The 21,528-nt window shown below is 39.7% G+C and overlaps 1 protein-coding gene across 1 annotated transcript in view; it reads left to right on the forward strand.

The window, feature by feature from the left end:
- The window catches only part of LOC149255880 (P-loop containing nucleoside triphosphate hydrolases superfamily protein), a 145,152-nt gene extending 124,055 nt beyond the window's left edge, over positions 1-21,097 (forward strand). Inside the window, exon 7 of the mRNA XM_089460586.1 lies at positions 19,943-21,097. Coding sequence (XP_089316712.1) covers positions 19,943-20,185 — 243 coding nt within the window. The 3' untranslated portion in view covers positions 20,186-21,097. The remainder of the gene's footprint in view (positions 1-19,942) is intronic.
- Positions 21,098-21,528: the final 431 nt, after the last annotated feature.

Consider the following 21,528-nt stretch of genomic DNA (forward strand, 5'->3'; position numbering starts at 1 on the left):
AGAAAATATATAGTGTTTGCAGGTTCCCTAGTCCTTGGGCTCCAAGTTCACAAATGATTGAAGGAAATGTAACTAGGTTCCGTCTTCATAAATATGCTTTTGATATTTGTATTTATTTAAAGAAAGAAATATTATTTTATAATATATTGTTGGAATTTCTAAGTCTAACTTGTTATAATTTTTTCCTGTACTATTTGGTTTATTTCTTCCTACTTGTTTAATTACTTCACAAGTTATTTACCATATAAATATTGAAAATAAACACAAGTACAATATCAACATCTATAGATCATCAACTGAAAGAAAACAAGCACACAAGTGACATCGTTATTTTTGGACCAATGTCCCCGGAAAAACCCAATGGGGGAAATCAATGCAACTATTCAAAGGGTTTTATTATTATGCAGTGTTCAGAATACAACTTGGGTGCCAGAAATGGCCCACCCAATAAAGAATGCCATCGACAGTAGTACCTCTCCTCGGAGACAGATATTTCGTCTGATCAATCACCGGATGAACGATCCCACAGCAACAATTGCAGCTTCCACTGCCCGCGTCACTCTGATAGGCACTGTGTCACCCTATCCGGCTTACCAGTGCCCAGTCTGTCCCAAGAAATCCTCCCAGTGCTGCCTCTTGGCCCTGCGTCAGCTTCTGGAGCTTCTGCGTCAGCCCCTAGACACTCTGCGTCTCACATGCCGACCTCTCTTGGCTCTGCGCAGCTCTTGGCTGCCTCTCTGTAGCCTCAAGCTGCCTCTGTGTTAACCTCTCTGGGCTCTACGCTCTCTGCTATGTATTCATTGCCCCTCGCTGCTGATCATTGATTCTATCTCTCTTAGCAAATCCCTCTCTAGAGAATAGAATAACTGATCAGTCTGGTGTGTTCTCCAACTGACCCACAAGCTTCTTCTTATACTTTTCTCGTTAGTCCATCAACGACCGAGATTAAATCTCTAATCAATGGCTAAGATTAGATTTGGCTTGATCCATGACTTTTGAAACCTTCTAACCTAGTTTTATATTAATATTCATTAATATTTTATTTTTTTTAAGTTTAGACTTAGGTATTAAAAATATTAATTATTTTAATATCTCCCAAATCGGTTAGAATCTGCCCAAACCATTTTTGGGTCTTGGAGATCTCATGTGTTTTAGCATCTCCACCAATTTTCATGGCTAGAGCACATCCGATGCTACCCCAAATCAACACTCCCTCTTTGCGAGGACTGTGATCTAGTAATACTCCACGCTCAGTATCACCTTGATTATCCAACATCGGTCCTTGTGTTGATGCTAGGCCTCCCTGCCCAACATCCTCTGCACTGCTGCATCCTGTACTATTGCCCATGGCCCTGCGACTACCACTACTGCATCCGTACGACAGCTCCCTTTGCATTCGAGTTGTCGTTGGTCCATACTCCTAGCACTGCATCCCCCTCTCATCATGCTGAATCGTGTTGCCCATAGCACTGCCACTGCTAATTGCTGCAGTGCAACTCAGTTACCGAGAAAGTAACTGATCCACCCAACTCTGACATCTCTGTCAGGCTAGAGACACTCTTGATGTTGAAGCTCCCTCTGTCGCTAACAAGTGCTCCCTCTACTAACCTCTGCGCTGCTACAACAACTCCCTGCATCTCGCACCGTTGCACACCTCTCCGTTCCATCCTGCACTGGTGCAACACTCCTGTGCCTCTCGCACGGTTGTAGCTTGCTAGCCTCGTGCTGCCAGGGGATTCCTGCACTGTAGCACTCTCTGTCGCTCCATCCGCATCCGTCTCTACCGACATCCACCAGTCCTGCTACTCCTATTCGGGGCTCCCATAGCAAGGTATAATCCAAGAGGTTGGGTACTTCAAGGATCCTTCCCCTCATCACTTGTAGTTCGTCTGACTACAGCTCGATGTCTCCCCACTTATTTTCAAGTGGCACATGAGCATTCATGGCACAATTGTGATCCTCCTCGACTTCTTTCTCCGCTTTCGCTGGCGCTGCCTCCGAGTCCGAAGCTTCTCCCTTGCTCTTCATCCTGGGACATTAGTTCGCAAAATGACCCAGTTCCCCACAATGGAAGCACTTGACCTTGGAGAGGTATTTCTTCTTCTGCTTCTATTGCTTTTTTGCAGATGCTAGAGCCGCATCCTCTTCTTCCTCCTTCTTGATCCTGACCCCTTTACTGCTCCTCCCTGCCTTGGTCAGCCTCTTAGCCGTCTGATCTCTTCTTGACAAAGAGTCGCCCACAGTGCTTCCCAATCTGGAAGCTTCAACCTGCACAGTATGCTCTGGACAAACACTTTCCAATCCTTGGAAACAACATTTAGTGGGGTCCTCACCAACATCTCCTCATTCAGCGTGGCCCCTATGGAAGTCCGCTGGTCCAGGATCTCCTTCAATCGACCGAGGAAGACATCTATTCGCTCTCCCTTCTGCATCTAGTATGACCGCAATTGATTTTCAAGTAACATATTCCTCTGCACGGAAGTATGCTGGTACAATTTCTTAAGGGCCTCCCACATCTCATTTGCCGTGTCCTTTTTGGCAATATGCATCACCATATGATCCTTGACCCCATCAAGGATGATGCACTTTGCCTTGGCCATTGCCTCCTCGTACTTTTCATTTTCAATTGAGTCAACTGGGATCGTTATTATTTTCAAGGCGAAGTCTTTGGTGCGATATTTGTCTAGAATGGACAAGATCCTGGCCTTCCAGACTACAAAGTTGGACACTCTGTCCATCCCATCTTGATTTCTCAGCCCATTGACGGCCATCTTGATGCTCTTCTTTCGACTCCTCCGAGTCTCTCAACTTCCCGTCTGGAAGTTCTCGGTTGGACTCCCTCTGAGTCTCGATATCCCTTCTGGAAATCCTTCTGCCAATGTCGAGGTTGCCCCACTTCGATCGTTTGTGCAACTGCACAACTGATCCGGATTCCTTGGCTAGAAATCCGACTTGGCAGCAACTCCCTCCTCCTTGGTCTTGCCCTGTTAGGTACTGTTCTAACCACAGTACCCCATGATCTTCGCTTCGCAAATTACCCACAACCTCCAATGCCCCAGCAACTGAAGGATTGAGCCTCTAGGCTCTGCGCAATCCCGGCACTGGCAAAATCTGCATCTTCTGGCCATAGCGTCGATCCTTCCTGACTGAGAAAGATGACCGGGCATTGCGTAGGTCAGGTCTGCTCCTCTCTGCCTTTGCGTTGATCCTCCTCTTGGCTCGAACTGATGATGCAGGCCCTCTGCGTCACCCCTTGCTGCTTCTTGCTAGGAACAACTTCTGTCACTCGGGACAACTGTTTTTGCTGCTACTGCTCTGCTAGCTAATGCCTTCAGTTATCCTGTGATCTGCAACCACGCTCCGATACCATGTTGGAATTTCTAAATCTAACCCATTAAAAATTCTTCCTGTACTATCTGGTTTATTTCTTCCTACTTGTTTAATTAATTCACAAGTTATTTACCATGTAAATCCTAAAAATAAACACAAGTACAGTATCAACATCTACAGATCATCAATTGAAAGAAAAGAAGCAGACAAGTGACACCGTTATTTTTGGACCAATGTCCCCGGAAAAACCCAATGCAGGAAAATCGGTGCAACTATTCAGAGGGTTTTATTATTATGCAGTTTTCAGAATACAACTTGGGTACCAGAAATGGCCCACCCAACAGAGAATGCCCTCAGCAGTAGTACCTCTCCTCGGAGACAGATATTCCGATTGATCAATCATCGGATGAACGATCCCACAACAACAATTGCAACGTCCATTGCTCTGCGTCACTCTGATATGGACTGCGTCACCCTATCTGGCTCACCAGCTCCCAGTTTGTCCCATGAAATCCTGTCAGCACTGCCTCTTGGCTCTGCGTCAGCGTCTGGAGCTTCTGCTTATCCCCTATACCCTCTGCGTCTCACACGCTGGTCTTTCCTGGCTCTGCGCAACTCCTGGCTGCCTTTGCGTAGCCTTAAGTTTCCTCTACGTCAACCTGTCTGGCCTCTGCGCTCTCTCTTTGATACCAACTCTGCCTCTTTGCTATGTAATCACTGCCCCTCACTGCTAATCATTGATTCTATCTCTTTTAGCAAACCCCGCAATAGAGAATAGAATGATCGATCACTCTGGTGTGTTCTCCAACTGACCCTCAAGCCTCTTCTGATACTTTTTTCGTTGGTCCATCAACGACCGAGATTATATCTCTAATCAACGGCTAAGATTAGATTTGGCTTGATCCATGACTTTTGTATCCTTCTAACCTAGTTTTATATTAATACCCATTAATATTTTATTTTTTCTAAGTATAGACTTAGGAACTCCATTAAAAATATTAATTATTTTAATATCTCGCAAACCGGTTAGAATCTGTGCAAACCATTTCTGGGTTTTGGAGATCTCATGTGTTTTAGCATCTCCACCAATTTTCATGGCTAGAGCACATCCGATGCTACCCCAAATCAACATATATGTCAATGAGTTTCTTTCTCATTGAAATAGGTCTAACAAAAGTTAAAGTGCTATAGGTGAGTCAAATAGTCAAAGGAAAATGTTGAAGACCTTAAGGGCATGTTGCATCATGTATATGCTTGTATAGAAGTCAAAGAATACTCCTCCAAGCAAAGTCAAGTCTCCTCCAAAGCAAAGGCACCATCAAAGAGTCTCCTCCAACTATGTGACACCACCAAAGAAGCCATTTGGAGTAAGCACAAGTTGGCCTAAAAGGAGGGACAATCCTCTATAAATAAAGGTTGTCCACTCCATTACAACGTCAACCAAGAAGCGCTGAAATCTGCAGAGAAAAGGGGCTGGAGAAAGGATAACGAAGGACGAAGAAGTTTTCTCCTAGTGCAACGAAGAAAGGAGGAGAAAATCTGAAGTGAAGAGGACTGTTTTTAGGGCTAGAAACGGTCACACATGCGAAGAAAGGGTGGTCAAGTTTGCGGGTATGATAGCAGGGACAAACAATCCATAAACTAGTGTTGATTGGGTTTGAAACTAGATCTATAAGGCCTCCCAAGTCAAGCGAAGAAGCCTATCTCTCTAGCGAAGGAAAATGACCTTAATTCTCTAGGGTAACTCTCACACGTGCGAGAATTAGGGTTGCAACGCTGTCACACTAAGGAAGAATGAACTTTGAAGTGCTGGAAGAAGGACGAAGGGCTGGGGAACGAAGTGTCTGAAGGAGGTGAACAAAGTACCATGAAAACATAGTGCAGAGAAAAGAAAGGAGTTGGCTTGTGCTTGGAGGACCTTCTAGTCAAGGGTCTAGGGTTTGGCATTGATCAAGAAAGAAGCTTCAATAAGAGGAAACTTACCAAAGGGTTTTCCTCTCAAGAGAAGAGAGGTTTTGGCCCTGGCAGAGAGCCAACATCTTATGTTCTTGTTTTTATGTTTTTGGTAGCAGTTTGATGAAGTACACACACATGCATTAATAAGAAGAAGAAGATTAAGCTAACAAGAAAAAGTAAAGACTCCACAAATTATTATCAGGTCAAGAAGAATCACACTACACCTAATTGCCCTAGATTCTTCAACATGGTATCGGAGCTAAGGTGACACATCAAGGAAAGGGCATTTCAAGAACACTCATAAGGTGATTCATTAAGGAAGGACATTTACAAAAGTCGAAGCATCAAGCCAAGAACTCTCTATCACATCAAGGACAAGAAGGTCTATCATTTGTCATTCATCAGGGGAGACAACAAAGCTAGAAGAAGAGCCTTATATAAAGGCACCTACAAAGAAGAGTAGATCAAAGAGGGAGCTACATCAATCTACAAGTCATCAAGCACATCTCATCATCAAGACAAGTCTTCTTGGAGAAGACAACTTGAAAACCATCAAGATCCTAGGAATGGCAAGCCATCAAGTCTTCAAGGAGAGAAAATCCACTACATTTCAAAATCTTTCAAGTATATGCCCCCTTCTGAATATACATCTATGTATTTTTGCAAGAAAAGCAACAAATTGGTAGGTACCAATAACTTTTTTGCATGGAAGAAGAGGATTGATTTACTTCTAAAAAAGAATGAACTTCTAGAACATGTCAAAGGGAATATCACTATCCCTGCTAAGGAACAAATGCAAGCCTTAGCCAAGTACAATAAGGATGAGACAAGAGCTCAAAGGATTCTAATAGAATCTATCGAGGACTCTCTCATTCTTTATGTCTCCAAATTTGAAACATCAAAAGAAATTTATGATAACCTAGTAGAGCTATTCTCGGTATCCACAGTCGGAGAAGTGATATCTCTAAGAAATGAATTATACAAGATGAAGATATTTGAGGAAGGAATAGCCCCCTACTTCATGAAGATCTCTGAGATGTGGGATCAACTTCAAGAGCTTGGGGAAGTCATGTCTGACAGAGAAATGACAACTGTAGTACTTAATGCTCTACCTGAGGATTGGGGCAACTTCACATCAAGCATATATGCCAAGAAGGAAGCAACCACACTCAGTGAAATGTGGTCTCTATGCAAGACAGAGGAAACCAGACTTAAAGCAAAGGAAGATATGAGATCAAAGGAGCAAGCATTTGCTACCATTGCCAAGAGAAAGGGAAAATTTGGCAAATTTGGTCCACGAAGAACAAACAACAAAGACATGTCTAAATTCCAATGCTATGGATGCCAAGAATATGGACACTACAAAAGGAATTGTCCTAAGCTTAAGAAGGACAACAACAACAAAAGAAAGAGGGAAGAAGCTCACATGACTCAAGAGGTGAAAGAAGAAGAAAAGAAGCAAAAGAAGGAAGATCCTCCGGATCTCTACTATGACTAAGTCAAACTCTTTACTTCAAGTCTTCTTTCAAAATTTTGAGTAGGATAGGAGCATGTAGGAATAGAATAAAATTGCATAGCTAGAGACATCTTCTAGAATCTAGAAACATGAAGTACATAGAGTTCTAGATACTCATGTAGAAAGAGCATTTATAAATGAGAACAAAATGCATGGTTAGAAATATTTTCTAGAATATAGGAGTATGATGGACATAGCTCAAGATATTCATGTAGAAGGAGCATACCTAGAATAGGACCTCATCCACTATGAAAGAAAATTGATCATGAATAAGAATCTTAGAAGACCTCCATCATGAAAAGGAAAGAAACATTTGCAGGGTAAGGATCTTCAAGATCCTATGATGGAATGTTCAAAAGAAGATTCATGAATAAGAAGTATATGTGTCATTGGGAAGTCCCATTCATAGGATTCAAGAAAAGGATGATGTGCAGGCAAGCTAAGATGAAGCAAGAAGGGCCACACCATGAACAATCAAATAAAGTCAAGATGATCAAAGGAGAATCAAGATGAAAATCTCTTTCACCAAGGACATGCTCAAAGGCATGTACTACAATGCAATGAAGGTCAACAAAAGGATATGCTCACATAAGGAGTATCATATTGCTGACTAAGAGGCAAGAAGAAACACTGACTAGTCCAAAAAGCAAGCAATGAAGAAGTGCTCTCACAAGGAGCATAAGGTGGTTGACCAATCTATCCAATAAAAAGAAAATGAAGAAAGAGATCAAGCATGTGAAAAACACCATGATCACCAAGAATCACTATCTGACAAGATACTTTGAAGATATCTCTCGAAAGAAGGTAGGACAACTCTGACAGATGAAGGAAGAACCCTTGACACCCATGAGGCCTTGGAGATATGAAAGGTGCAGATAACTGATTCTACTCTACAAAAGATGTCGTGATGAAGAAGCCATCAAGCGAAAGCAAAGCAATGTTGAAGCAATATTAGGATGAAGTCATGAAGGGCTACTAGATCAAAGCATGGGAACACACAAGCTCAATGAAGCATCCATGAGAAGAGTATTCCGAAGCATGGACAAAGATGACAAAGGAATAACCAGATGACAAGAGAACCTGATATATAACAAGAAGACCACTTTCCACGAAGGAAGCAATGACATGACAAACTAGGAAGGAAAGTGATTGATGGATGGTGCCCTACCTAGAAGAAGTTCAAACAAAGACTTCATGACATCAAAGGAAAGAAGAAGATCAGGCAACTGAAGGACCCACGAAGAAGAAGTTGCTTATGAATGGACATGTCCCTAGCTAAGAGGGAGTTATAACAAGTTCCCAAATACAAAGGAACTTGGACAAGTACCTTGACAGAGGATACTTGCGCATGTCTTCCTCTATTGAGAGGAAGTGATAGACACAACATTCTTGTTTTCACTTGGTAAGAAAGAATGGGAGGATTGGGTAATCATATGGCATCCGATACTCTTTGAGGATGTGTAGGGCATCCAAGACAAGAGTAGGCAAGAGGACCGATATTCTTTGAGGGCTGGGAACCCAAGATAAGAATAGTCCTAGAAGGTCATACTCAGTGAACACCTGGGTGGGTATGTACCTTGAGAGACAATGACTAAGGTGTCTATAAGTCATTGGTAATGCCAACATTGTGCTCTGATCTATTGAGAGATAGAGCTGTCAGTCAAGGCCTTGTTGTGGAAACAATGTTGGTTATTATGATACTATAACAGATGGATTGTAAATCTAGTTTCTCTTATGTGAATTCTTCAAGATTGATAATAGCCAAGCACCTTGTAATGTTGTATGAATGCCTCCCTAGTTAAGAGGGAGTGTTGAAGGAAATGTAACTAGGTTCGGTTTTCATAAATGTACTTTTGATATTTGTATTTATTCAAGGAAAGAAATATTATTTTATAATATATGTCAATGAGTTTCTTGCTCATTTAAATAGGTCTAACACAAGTTAAAGTGCTATAGGTGAGTCAAATAGTCAAAAGAAAATGTTGAAGACCTTAAGGGCATGTTGCATCATGTATATGTTTGTATAGAAGTCAAAGAATACTCCTCCAAGAAAAGTCAAGTCTCCTCCAAAGCAAAGGCACCATCAAAGAGTCTCCTCCAACTATGTGACACCACCAAAGAAGCCATCTGAAGTAAGCACAAGTCGGCCTAAAAGGAGGGATAGTCTTCTATAAATAGGGTTGTCCTCTCCATTACAACATCAACCAAGAAGCTATGAAATCTGTGAAGAAAAGAGGCAAGAGAAAGGGTAACGAAGGACGAAGAAGAGGTCTCCTAGTGCAGCGAAGGAAGGAGGAGAAAGGCCGAAGTGAAGAGGACTGTTTGTAGGGCTAGAAACAGTCACATGTGTGAGGAAAGGGTGCTCAAATTTGGGGTTATGACAGTAGGGACAAACAGTCCATAAACTAGTGTTGATTGGGTTTGAAACTAGGCCTACAAGGCCTCCCAAGTCAAACGAAGAAGCCTATCTCTCTAGCGAAGGAAAAAGACCCTAATTCTCTAGGGTACCTCTCACACTAAGGAAGAACAAAGCGCTGGAAGAAGGACGAAGTGCTGGGGAACGAAGTGCCGAAAGGAGGTGAACAAAGTACCGAGAAAACATAGTGCAGAGAAAAGGAAGGACTTGACTTGTGCTTGGAGAATCTTCTAGTCAAGGGTCTAGGGTTTGGCATTGATCAAGAAAGAAGCTTCAATAAGAGAAAACTTACCAAAGGGTTTTCCTCTCAAGAGAAGAGAGGTTTTGGCCTTGACAGAGAGCCAACATCTTGTGTTCTTGTTTTTATGTTTTTGGTAGCAGTTTGATGAAGTACACACATGCATTAATAATAAGAAGAAGAAGATTAAGCTAACAAGAAAAAGTAAAAAGACTCCACAAATTGTTATCAAGTCAAGAAGAATCACACTACACCTAATTGCCCTAGATTCTTCAACACAAATTGTGGGCAAAGGCTGACTATGTTTGGATCTTGAAGATTTTATCTAGTTTTCTAACTTCGCTAAGGCTGTGGTTTGGCATTTATTTTCTAAATTACGTCTAACCATTGTCAAAATCTACAAAATTCTATTCTAAAAAATTCTTGTAAGCATTGTTCACATGTATATTTTTGTAAATACAATTTGTATAATTATTTTATTTTCGAACCCTTGTTTTGTAGCCGGGGTGTTTTGGGGTTTTGGGGATTTTTTGAATTTTTCTATATATTGGGATTTTGGGCACTTGTGAATTCATTTGTGCAGGTGAGATCCAAATAAATTTGCTAGATTAGAGCTCCATCTATGCCCTTGAGGGTAAGATCTAGTCTCTAAATATTTTTTTGCAGGGCTAACAACTGAAGAATTTTGCGAAAATCGAAGATTTGAAGCGAAATATTTTTTTTTGGGCATGGGTTTCGAGTTTTTGCAGGCCTCCTAGGCAGGGCATTCTCCTCCAGGCCAACCGTCCAACCTTTAAACTCTCAGTGTCATCCTTTTCTACTCTTAGAGGCTAGTAGTAGGCCCCTGGAGGCCTAGCTGTGGTGTTTTTAGGCCTGGCCATGAGCCTTAAAGGCTTCGACCTCCCTTCCTAAGGCAGCCACAAGCCTTAAGGGCTTCAAAACCCTAGGACGTAGCCCTTTAGGGCCTTTCAGCCCCTTCCTTGAGCTAGACGGCAACCTTTAAGGCTTGCCATAGGCCTATTTAGGGCCTCCCTCCTCTGCTGTGGGGTCTTCTAGGCCTCAAGGCCTTAGCTGCAGGCCTATAAGGTCTTCCTCCTTTTCCCCTTGCCTCTTCCTAGCCCTCATTTTCCCTCTTTCATCTATGAAATTTTTTTAGACTAAATATTGGTGGGTTTTGCAAGAGAAATTGGCGTAAATTTTGATCCTTGTAGGTGTTCCAGCTCTTGGAGAAATTTGAACAAGTTTGGCAAGCTGCTTCTAGGCCGAGGCCCTAAGGGTTTGCTTTCTAACCCTCATAATTCTCACTGTTTTGCTACAGCTCTCTGAATACATTCATAACAGTGACTAAATTTGAATTTAAATCCTCTAAAAACCACATATAAGTTTGCCTAAATGCACTAAGAAATTCATGGTATGAGCTTACTAGTCATTTTGTGAATTGGGCATTGTTTCTTAGGCATAAATCTAACTGATTTGTTGACTGAATATCTCTGCATAACAAGTGTTATCAGATCTGTAATTACATCATAAAGGGCTAAAGAATCTAAAATTTCAGTTTGTTTTGGCAATTGTTTGGCGCATTTAGGCACACATTCTCACATTGGTGGTTCACTTTTTTTACAATTGTCTTACTGCTGTCATAAGTGCATTGTAATTTGATATAGCACTAAAAAATACATAATAGGAAGGTTGTTTAGCTTATGTTTTCATTTGACAAGTCATTGGGTGTCTCATTGCTCATATTTGGTTCATATATGCTTGTCATTTTTGGATTTAGAGTGATTTTACTTGCTGCTGTCCTAGGGCCTAATAATTGCTCATTTGAATGTGATTGGGATATAAGTAACATAAGAACTTTCCTTGCTCATGCTCTATAATTGTTCTTGTTTCATGGTTGTATAGCAAGTTGGTTTCTAATTGTCTCAAAATTGCACTAACACATTTGTTGTTGTGAGTTGGTTGAAGTTTCGTAAGTTCACATCTAATAATAACACTCACTAAAGCACTCTAATCTCAAATCACATTGTGTTGAATAATTCAAGCTTCTTTGGGCATTGAAATCTAAGCACTTGAAGTCTTTGAGTTAGCGTTGAAGTATCTTGCTCTTTTAAGTATTTTTGGCATTATTGTTGAGCATCTAATTGTCTAAAGAGCATTGATAATCTCAAAAGGAATCTTGTTAGTCCTTTGCTTATTGGCATATCTTAGCTTTGATTGTGAAATATCTATAGTGGTGAATCATCTTAAGGATCATCTCTTGATTGTTGGCATTAAGTAATATTGGTATCATTGGAATTTATTTTGTTGAAATATCTTGAAAGATTTCAAATTATCTCAAGTAATTGTCATTGACATTTCATATTTAATCATTGAAGTGGATAAGTTCTCTAAATTGCCATCAATTACATTGGCTAAGCATCTTGTGGAAGATAATTTTGTCTTAGGTTGAATTGATCTATTGTTGAGTATTGGCACTTGATAATTTGGCACATTTTTGGTGATAATATTGTGTCTCCATTTATTATTAATTACTCTTGACAGAAAGGCTAATCATAACTAAAGTACTGAAGTACACCTTGCACAAGCATTCTAATTCTAGTTGCATTAATAACGTACCTCCAAGCATAAGCCTTATTTGTAGGCATTTAGGGCCACCCTTTCTCAATTTAGCTTGAGGGATTCAAAACCTTTGTAGTGGTTAACACGGTGACCTTGTAGTCATCAGAGCCATAGTCTTTGTAGCGCTGCAGACATCAGGCGGTTGGAACACAGGGGGAGGTATCATTGATCAAGCCTTTCATTTGCTTCCCGTTGGCTTCCATCCCACAACCTACTCTAAACAGTGGTTCCAAAATAGTTAAGTGGAAGGTCATATTTAGAATAGGCATATAACTAAAAGTAACCAATATCCTTGCATCACACTTAAGTTTTAGGATTTGCATTGCATATAGGTTAGTAACTTAGTAAAGCATCCAAACAACGATTGTCAATCCAGTTACTTGGCATATAATTTATAATAAGAAAGAAGTTGACTCCATAGGACATTGGTCTCACATTCAAATCAAATCTAATCCTTAAGTCTTGCTAAAATTATCCAAGTAGCTATAGGCCACTCAATCGTGTCTCTTGGGCTTGTTGGTTTCCAACTTGTCTTCCATCTTCACATTTCCATAGGGACTACCCCCCATAGCCTGCTGTTGGAAGACAACTAGAACGAAGAGGTCGGGGATCAGAGTGACAACCCCCAACCTGAGTCGTCGCAATGCCTGTACAATCTGAGCGACAACATTTCCTGGCGTCGCTGTCAGGGAGCAATCTTTTGATCCTTGGTTTTCACGACATCCTTTCATTTATTATTATTTCATTTGATCTTCCTTATCCTGCTAATGCCACAACATTTTTTGGCACCTTTTTTTCATCATTCTTCATCTTTTCATCACCTTATATTTTTTCCTCTCACTAATCCTTTCATCCTTTTTATCCGCACCTTTAACACCTGGAAATTTCAGTTGGTTTCCTGTTTGGGTGGCGACTCCACATCCATTCACAGGAGCTTACTCTAGAAGGAATCCTGGTAGCTTGGTTAACCTCACTTTCGATCCTTAAAAGGTTCTACGAGCTCGGTTAAACAAATTACATTCTAGAGTGCAATTAATATTTCTCGGACAGGAAGCCCTCCTTGATATCCATTTTCCTTTCGTTGATCTTATAAATAAAGAATTCATGGCTGATTATTATAGGCCTTGCAACTTCACCAACATCCAAGGATATCCGCATGATCTGCCAGATGACTCTACTATGAACAAGCTGCTGATATTTCAAGGAAATAATGTCATCAATGCCGAACCTCATATAAAGAAGTTCAACACTTTTGTTCAGAGATATGCTCATGCTGCTGCGTACAAGCAAGAGGATGTTAGAATGAGATTGTTTGTTTTATCATAAGAAGGTAATGCACTCAATTGGTTTCATGACAAAGCAGATAATGCCTTTGACTCTTTAAGAGTCCTCACTGATGCATTTAAAGATAAATTTGGGGATAAAAGAGAAGGAAAATACTTGGTAAAAGAGCTTAATTCCATTAAGAAAAGGGAAAATGAAACTGTTGAGGAATTCAATCAAAGATTTAATGGTCTTATAAAAGATATGACTCAAGACTACAAGCCTCTTGACAAGAGAGTTTTAGAATAGTATCTTCAAGCCTTCAATGTTGATATTCAATATGAGATTAGATGTGTCAAGCCAGTTACTTTAGCCACTACCTAGAGTACCATTGAAGAATTAGAAAATAATAAGAAAACTTCAGGTAAGTCAAAGATCCCAGGTTTTGAAAGAGGTCCAGTCAAGTCTAAAGGGAAAGAAATTGAGGAAGAAGAGATGACTCAGTGAAAGAATTAACTCGAATAATTAAGGAAATGAAAATTGAGCATGCTAGAACGATAAGTGATATGTAGAATAAGCTAATTCAGATGGAAAGAAATCAAATGCAAAATATGCAACCCAATAATAATAATAATAACAGGGGAAACAATAATCCATGGCCAAGAAGGAATCCTCCAAATGATCAAAGGCCTCCTACTCCACTTGAGTCTGCTAATGTTGTTGATGAGCCTATCCCTTTCTGCAGACCTTGTGAAAGTTTCCATGAAGAAAGTGCATGTGCTTTTGCCAGAAAAATCTTAGAAGAGGGCATAAATCAATAGATAAATAATGTGAGTCAAGATGCTTCTAAGGAAAGTCGATGTACAAACATGATTTCTTCATCCTTTGCCATCAATAACTTCAGTGACGAGAAGGATCCCATCACACAAGCATATGGTGAAAAACCATCACAAGAAAAGATTCTGGAAATTGCTAGAAGTAAGGGTTACACTTATCAAAGGAAGGGTAAAGAACAGAGTCAAAATAAACAAGTTGCTTCTGAAAGATATAAGTCAGGATTAAAGGTGGATTGGGCTGCATGGATTAATAGTATTAAGATGTCAGTCCCGGTCTTAGAACTTTTGAAGATCCCATCACAAAGAGCCTCCTTCAAAGCTTTAGGCATTGCTCAACAGGAAAAGATTGACACTCGCCCTAAAGATGAAGAAATTAAGTTAAAGGATTTAAGTTGCTACATTCATTAGCCTTTCTTCCTGACCTTGGATATTAATGACCGTTTACTGCATAATTGTATGTTGGATTCAAGTGCTTCAACAAATGTTATGACTAAAAAGGTTATGGATCAATTGAACTTAAGGATTTCTAGGTCTTATCATAACATTTGCCCTATGGATTCTAAGAGGTTTGAAGTCTTTGGTGTGGTCAAAGATTTATAGGTTTCTTTGTCTAATTATCCTTATAAGATCATCACCATGGATATAGCTATTATTGATGTTCCAGATGTACAGGGAATGCTTTTTTCATGGAAGTTTGTGATTGACTTAGGTGGATCTATTAAGATGGATTTGTCTTATGCCACTATTCCTGCAACAACAAGTGGTATGGTCAGGTTATACAAGAAGGTAGAAAGAATATATCATGTCGAGGTTCCAAAGAGGCAGGAAAATGGTGAGGAAGTTGTACCGCAAGATCATCCACTGCACTATGAGACAAAATTCATTCAGTCGGTTTATCACTTTTCTCATCTTCCATCATATTTTTCAGCAGCGCAATGATGAACAATTACGCCGACCAAAGAGGGTCATGTTTCAACAAGGGACATTTGATAAGCAACCTATTGATATACTTGTCAGCGAGAAGATGTTCCAGATTGTGCCATACTGATGACATTTGATGCCATGGGGCATTCTTTATATAGTATCTCTAACCCTACTCCTTTCCATTTATGTCATTAGCTAGTTTTATTTCACACATTTAAGTCATATGTTTCAACAAGGGACATTTGATAAGCAACCTATTGATATACTTGTCAGCGAGAAGATGTTCCAGATTGTGCCATACTGATGACATTTGATGCCATGGGGCATTCTTTATATAGTATCTCTAACCCTACTCCTTTCCATTTATGTCATTAGCTAGTTTTATTTCACACATTTAAGTCATATGTTCTTTATATTTTCCAATTTGTTTGAGTAGATTTTTTCTATTCCAGCAGATTTACTATGTATGCTTGATGATTTCGATTTTGAATGGATATCTATTTGATGGAATTTTGTTTACTTAGATGCAGGATTCTGGGATTCTCACATTACTTCATGGAAGCAACATGTTCCCATATGGAGCCAGATGTTGCACACATTTTGTCAAAGTTCCAAGGAAGCAGTTGTACCATATTTTTTAAAGAATCAAGATCATCAACGATCAACTTTTTGAGTCATTGTAAACCCATTTTGTAAAATTTGTAATGTAAATGATGCTAGTAAGACTGTGTATGTGTGTAACAACCTGGGTAAGCGTATTATTTTGGCGACGAATTTCATCCTAGGAGGTTTTCCGTCTCACTGATTTGTCTGTGTTTCTAAACACGAATGATCGTTAGAGTTTTTCCCTCCAGCGTCACCCCAAAACTAGGCTAGAATTTATCATCAAAATCATAGGTGAGTCCTAGTGTTTTAGTGGAGTCTTTTGTAAAAGTGATTTGGGAATAATTTAAGCTAATTAGTTAAATTATTTTATTACAAGTCACTTGATCTACTAGATCATGTTGTGTCGCAAAATTGGGCATGTATTTTGAGGGTCTATAATGAACGAGTATGTTGGAAATACTAAGGGGGGGTGAATCAATATTTCTTTTACAATTGTTATTTTATTAGTTTTTAGATCACTTATAAGGAGAACACAAAATGAACAATATAGAATAAATGATTTTATTAATCAGAAATAACGAAGACTTCAATCCTCTTTTTTACAATAAATTAGGTACAATAATGCTTAGGGCTCCAACCTTAGATGAAGACATCAATCTTCAGTCTACCAGGCTCCAACTTGTACTTTGCCAAGCACCGACTTGGACTTCACGAGGCTCCATTTCAATGCAACTTAGCCACATGTTGGGCATATAGATGTGAGGAGGGAGCAATTATGGTTACATGAGTTAACCCATCCTTTGTTTTTCCACCCCTCTTTACTTGCCTTTTGTTTTTTCTTGATTTTCTTTGTATTACTGCTTGAAGCTCCATGAAATGAGAGCATGCTGTGAATGATGTGAAACAATTATCACCAGGGGTTGGGACATGCATGGGTTCCTTTAATGATGTGAAGGGCACTCATGGGCCCTAGGAACCAGGGTGATGACCATAATGATAAGGGGTAGAGTTCATGTTTGGCTTTTGCCCATGTGTTATATTAAATGTCCCTGCCATCTTTGCATTTTGTGATTTTCTTTGTCTTTTGTTTTTTGCTTGTGGCCTTGATATCCATTTAAATTTCTTTTACCTGCATCAACCTCCAGGGCAATGTTTCTAGACTCGAACCAGATATGTGGACAAGGGGAGGGGGTGTGCCAGTGCCCTGTGGAACCAGTGGACATGTGGACCCACAAAAGGAAAAATGATGAAGTAGGTCTTTACAAGGGTGGAGTGTTGAAGAAAGTGTAACTAGGTTCAGACTTCATGACATTGTAATTATGATTTTTGGAAACAAAAAAATGAATTTATTATTATTCCTTGCTGCATGGGTTTCATGAGCAAAAGGTTTATTTAGTTAGTGGCTCCCATTGAGAGCCTTAGGATATATTATTAAGATTCAAAGTCATGAAAAGCTCTTCTTGAGCATATATGTAATGTATATGAGTGTACCTAGTGTCTAGATTAACCTTCCAAGACGAGCACAATCCTCTTGAAGAAGGCAACGAGCTAAACGATGTAAAACACAATCATGTTGTCCTGCAAATGAATTAAAAGGACAGCCATGTGAGCTCAATAAAAAGACACAATGGTTCACATTGACACGTCGGCTAGTTATGGAGGATGTACCACTATATATACCCCATTAGGGTCTGTGTAGAAGAGGGGTACAAAACTTGGATTCATCTGAGATTTTATGATGAAATTACATTGTTTTAGGATTTCGGATAAGGTACAGGAAACTCGGTTGCCTCTGCACCTTCATGGGTAATCACAGAAGCAACGTTACAGTCTTGGCATACTTATAAAGAGGATGACACTCTTTGTCTCGACCTCCTCACAGTCTTAGCACTGACTGCCTCAATACACAGTCATAGTCTCGACATACATGAAGGATCTTGGTCACACTGTCTCGGCATATACAATGTAGTCACAGACTTGATGATCACTGTCTCACAATCTCGATGGTGTTCTAATGAAGATCTCGGTGGTAGTGCAACAACAAAGATGTAACAACAATGGTGGTACAATAGAGATGATCTCAATGAGAGTGCAACAATGATATAAGTGAAGGAGCAACTATGGTGCAGCAACAATGATCTCGTCATTATGGTGAAGTCTTCCATGAAGGTGCAACAATGATGTTGCAGCAATGAAGATCTCGATAGTACAGTACTGATGGCCTCATTGATGCAGCAATGATGATGATCTCAGCAGTGACAAAGAAGAGGATTGGTGTCTTGGTCTTGGAGTGGCATAATAGGTCAAGGGTCATGGTTTTGGTATTCGTCAATTGGAATCTCTATAAGAAAAATTTTGTGCGGGTTTTCCTCTCCAAGAGGGAGAGGTTTTGGCCCTGGCAGAAAGCCAACATCTTGTGTCCTTGTCTCTTTTCTTTTATAGCTATTTGATGATCTAAGAAGACACTCTTTAATATTAAAGATTGTGCTAATAAAAATAAATTAAAAACACCTCACAAATAGTTATCATGTCAAGAAGAATCTCATTAACTTATATTGCCCTAGATTCTTCAACACGGAGGGGAGTGAAAATGTGGAATGGGAAAATGGGACCATGTTACCAAAATGGGGTTTCCCAAGTAGTGTCCTTCCTAAAGCCACAGGTCAATGGGGGAGATCCCAGGGGGCTAGGATTGAGGATTAACCTTCTATTTAAGGTGAGGGAACAAAACCACGTTTTAAGCCCTTCCTCCTTCCAAGTCACCCAATAATCCATGCCCAAATGGAAAAAAAAGGCATAAGCACTCGATTGAACAATGAAAAACAATGAAAAACATACTTTCTGGGTCGGATTTCCCATCTTCTAACATACGTTGTTGACAAATAGGTGAAGAAACATACCACTGATACAAGGAGCGGAGATAAAGTGGCACATCACATTGGCTACAAGGTGGCTATTAGGGGTTGTTAGTTGCTGGCTGGAAGAAGATGGATAGGAGAAAAACTCTATTAGGAGTACCCACTTTTGGCAGGCAACAAGGTTAAGAAGCTCTATATTTGGTCCCCTTCAACTTGAATTTCCACATCTGAAGAGTTTGATACTTCCTTCTCGATAAATTGCTGTACTTTGTTTTTCAACAACTACTTGTTTTTCTTAAGCTTCTTAATTTGCGTAAGTACTTTTCATTGTGGTCTTTGAGGTGACAAATTTCCTCATTTTTTCTTTGATAGTTTTGTCAACTTTTTGCATATTTTGCATTGATTTTTGGTTTTCTTGAAAAATTTCTTTTGAGATATCTTTTGTCTTTTGGGGTCACTGAATTTAGGTCCAATGTAACATCTTATAATGTTATTAGGAAAATGTTAAAAGCTTTTTCTTAGTATTTAAGATGAAAGACCCTAGTGATTGCATCTAGGGTGAACCTGCTCTGCTGGGCCCACGCTAAATCCAAGTTGTTGGGGGCTTTTAAATAAAATTGTTTTCATGTTAAAATTGGTTTTAGGGTTCCCAACTCTGGTGGGCCCACGCTAAATCCAACTTGTTGGGGGCTTTTTAACATAATTGTTTTCATGCTAAAATTGGTTTTAGCGTTCCCAAACTTGAGGTGCATGAAGGTGTTGCAGGTTACAACAGGGTACAGTACGGTACAGGCATGGGCACAGGCTTGTGTGAGCACAATAACTTGAACCCGTGTATGCATAACCATGCTACATCGGTGTATCCAAAGCTGGATACACCTATAATTGGTTTTAGCGTTGCCAACTTTTTGGGGGTTTTTTAATATAATTGTTTTCATGCTAAAATTGGTTTTAGCGTTCCCAAACTTGAGGTGCATGAAGGTGTTGCAGGTTACAACGGGGTACAGTACGGTACAGGCATGGGCACAGGCTTGCGTGAGCACAATAATTTGAACCCGTGTGTGCATAACCATGCTACATAGGTGTATCCAAAGCTGGATCTTCTATTGTCCTAAATCTGCTTCTTGTGCAAATATATTGTTTCTCACGTGCATGGTGACATACACGAGAGTGATTGTCTGCCTTCTTTGTCCCGACAATTTCATAACTTCGCTTTTCGATTTTTGAGATGCTTCTATGCGGTAGTGTCACGGAAGCAAACAGAGCATGAAATACAATCATTTCTATCTTTAGTTATATTTGGAATGCTCATTTTTCTTTCCTATGATTTTTTCAACATTGATTAATATTTGGAATTGTCTTTTTTTTGTTTGTTTGCAGGTTCGGTCAAATACTTTGGGAGCTGTTGGATTTCTAGGTGACAGTAGACGCATCAATGTTGCAATAACGCGGGCACGTAAACATGTAGCTGTTGTTTGTGACAGCTCCACTATTTGTCATAATACCTTTTTAGCCAGACTGTTGAAACACATCAGGCTTTTTGGTAGAGTTCGTCAAGCAGAACCTGGAGGAATGAATGGGTATGGATTGGATATCACCCCTCTGTTGCCATTGATAACCTGAGCAAGGACATAGACTCAGTTTCTGCTGGAGACTGTATATGACTTCCCTCAGCGTAATTATTTTTTGGATTATACTATTTCAAGCAATCTCTTTAATTTCATACGAAATTTATGAACTCTTATAATTGTTTACCAGCAAAAGAAAAATTGGGAAAACAAAGGTCAATCCATGTTTGCGAAGGGGATATTGATATAATCACATCATGTGTAAGACATGGTGTTGTCAGAAAGCTGTCATTTTCAGCAAAGCCTGCTTGGCATGGAGCTTTTATGCTACCATGTAGCAAATTGTTATGGAGCTTTTATGCTACCATGTAGCAAATTGTAAAATGTACCATTTAGTTGTACAATATCAGTAAGTGCATGGTCATTCTTCAGAAGTCTCACCGGCTCTGTTTGGTTCCTTTGAAATGAAAAGGTTTATTTCTGAAATCTTCTTAAAAATGACACTTGATAGTCTGTTGTTAACAATGTTCGGATAAAATCAGCAGGGCCATGGATTACTTGCTTGGTTGATGGATTGTTAAGCTATCCACCAGGGCTACACTGTTTCTGTGGTTTGCACCACCAGAATGGCATGTCACAGAAAGGAGTAAGGCTGGGCATAAATTCTCTGCGATATTGGTGGAATACATATGGCACAACGTAAGTCAGAGCCTCCTAAGAATGAGCACATACATTGAGACAGACATGTTGGTATGCACATCATAGTCATAATTAGAACGCTATATATTAACATGCTAACTCATAACTACCAGAAAACAAACAAGAAAGCATTGACATGAAATGGCAGCAACGGCCTATGATTATTAAATCAAAGGAACATCTGATCACTGGAATTGTCATTCATTTGAGCAATTCCAGCACGTTATATATTCAGGAAAGAATGTTTATTTTACATCTTTTGGTGATGATAACTGTGGCCTACCAGGTTACGAGATCGTTTTGCTAATCACTGTTTGTACAAACAAAACATCATATCTCCTAAACATGCATCTAATACACGATGGGAATGTATTGATGTTACAATATGATTTTAAAACAAGATTTGTTGAAATCGCCCGATCCTATGTTTATTTGAAACTTTGGAGCATTAATCATATGTGTAAAAAAATCATTAATTGAAACTTTATCAGCATGGGTAAAAATGACTGAAATGTCCATAATTAAGCAAAGTCTTTCGGTAGAAATCACATAAGAGAAATTTTTGGCCAACGCGTTTCGAACCAACAAGTGTGGTTCATCATCAAGACTAGATGAAGAGGCAGACCATGGCAAAGGCTTAATAGAGAGCAATGTAGAGACATAATTTCAAGTACCGGCTATATTTGAATAATATTTAAT

The sequence above is a fragment of the Pinus tabuliformis genome, chromosome 7 (genome assembly GCF_031772625.1).
Source record: "Pinus tabuliformis cultivar Carrire ecotype Pingquan chromosome 7, CPIR1, whole genome shotgun sequence".
NCBI lineage: Eukaryota > Viridiplantae > Streptophyta > Pinopsida > Pinales > Pinaceae > Pinus > Pinus tabuliformis.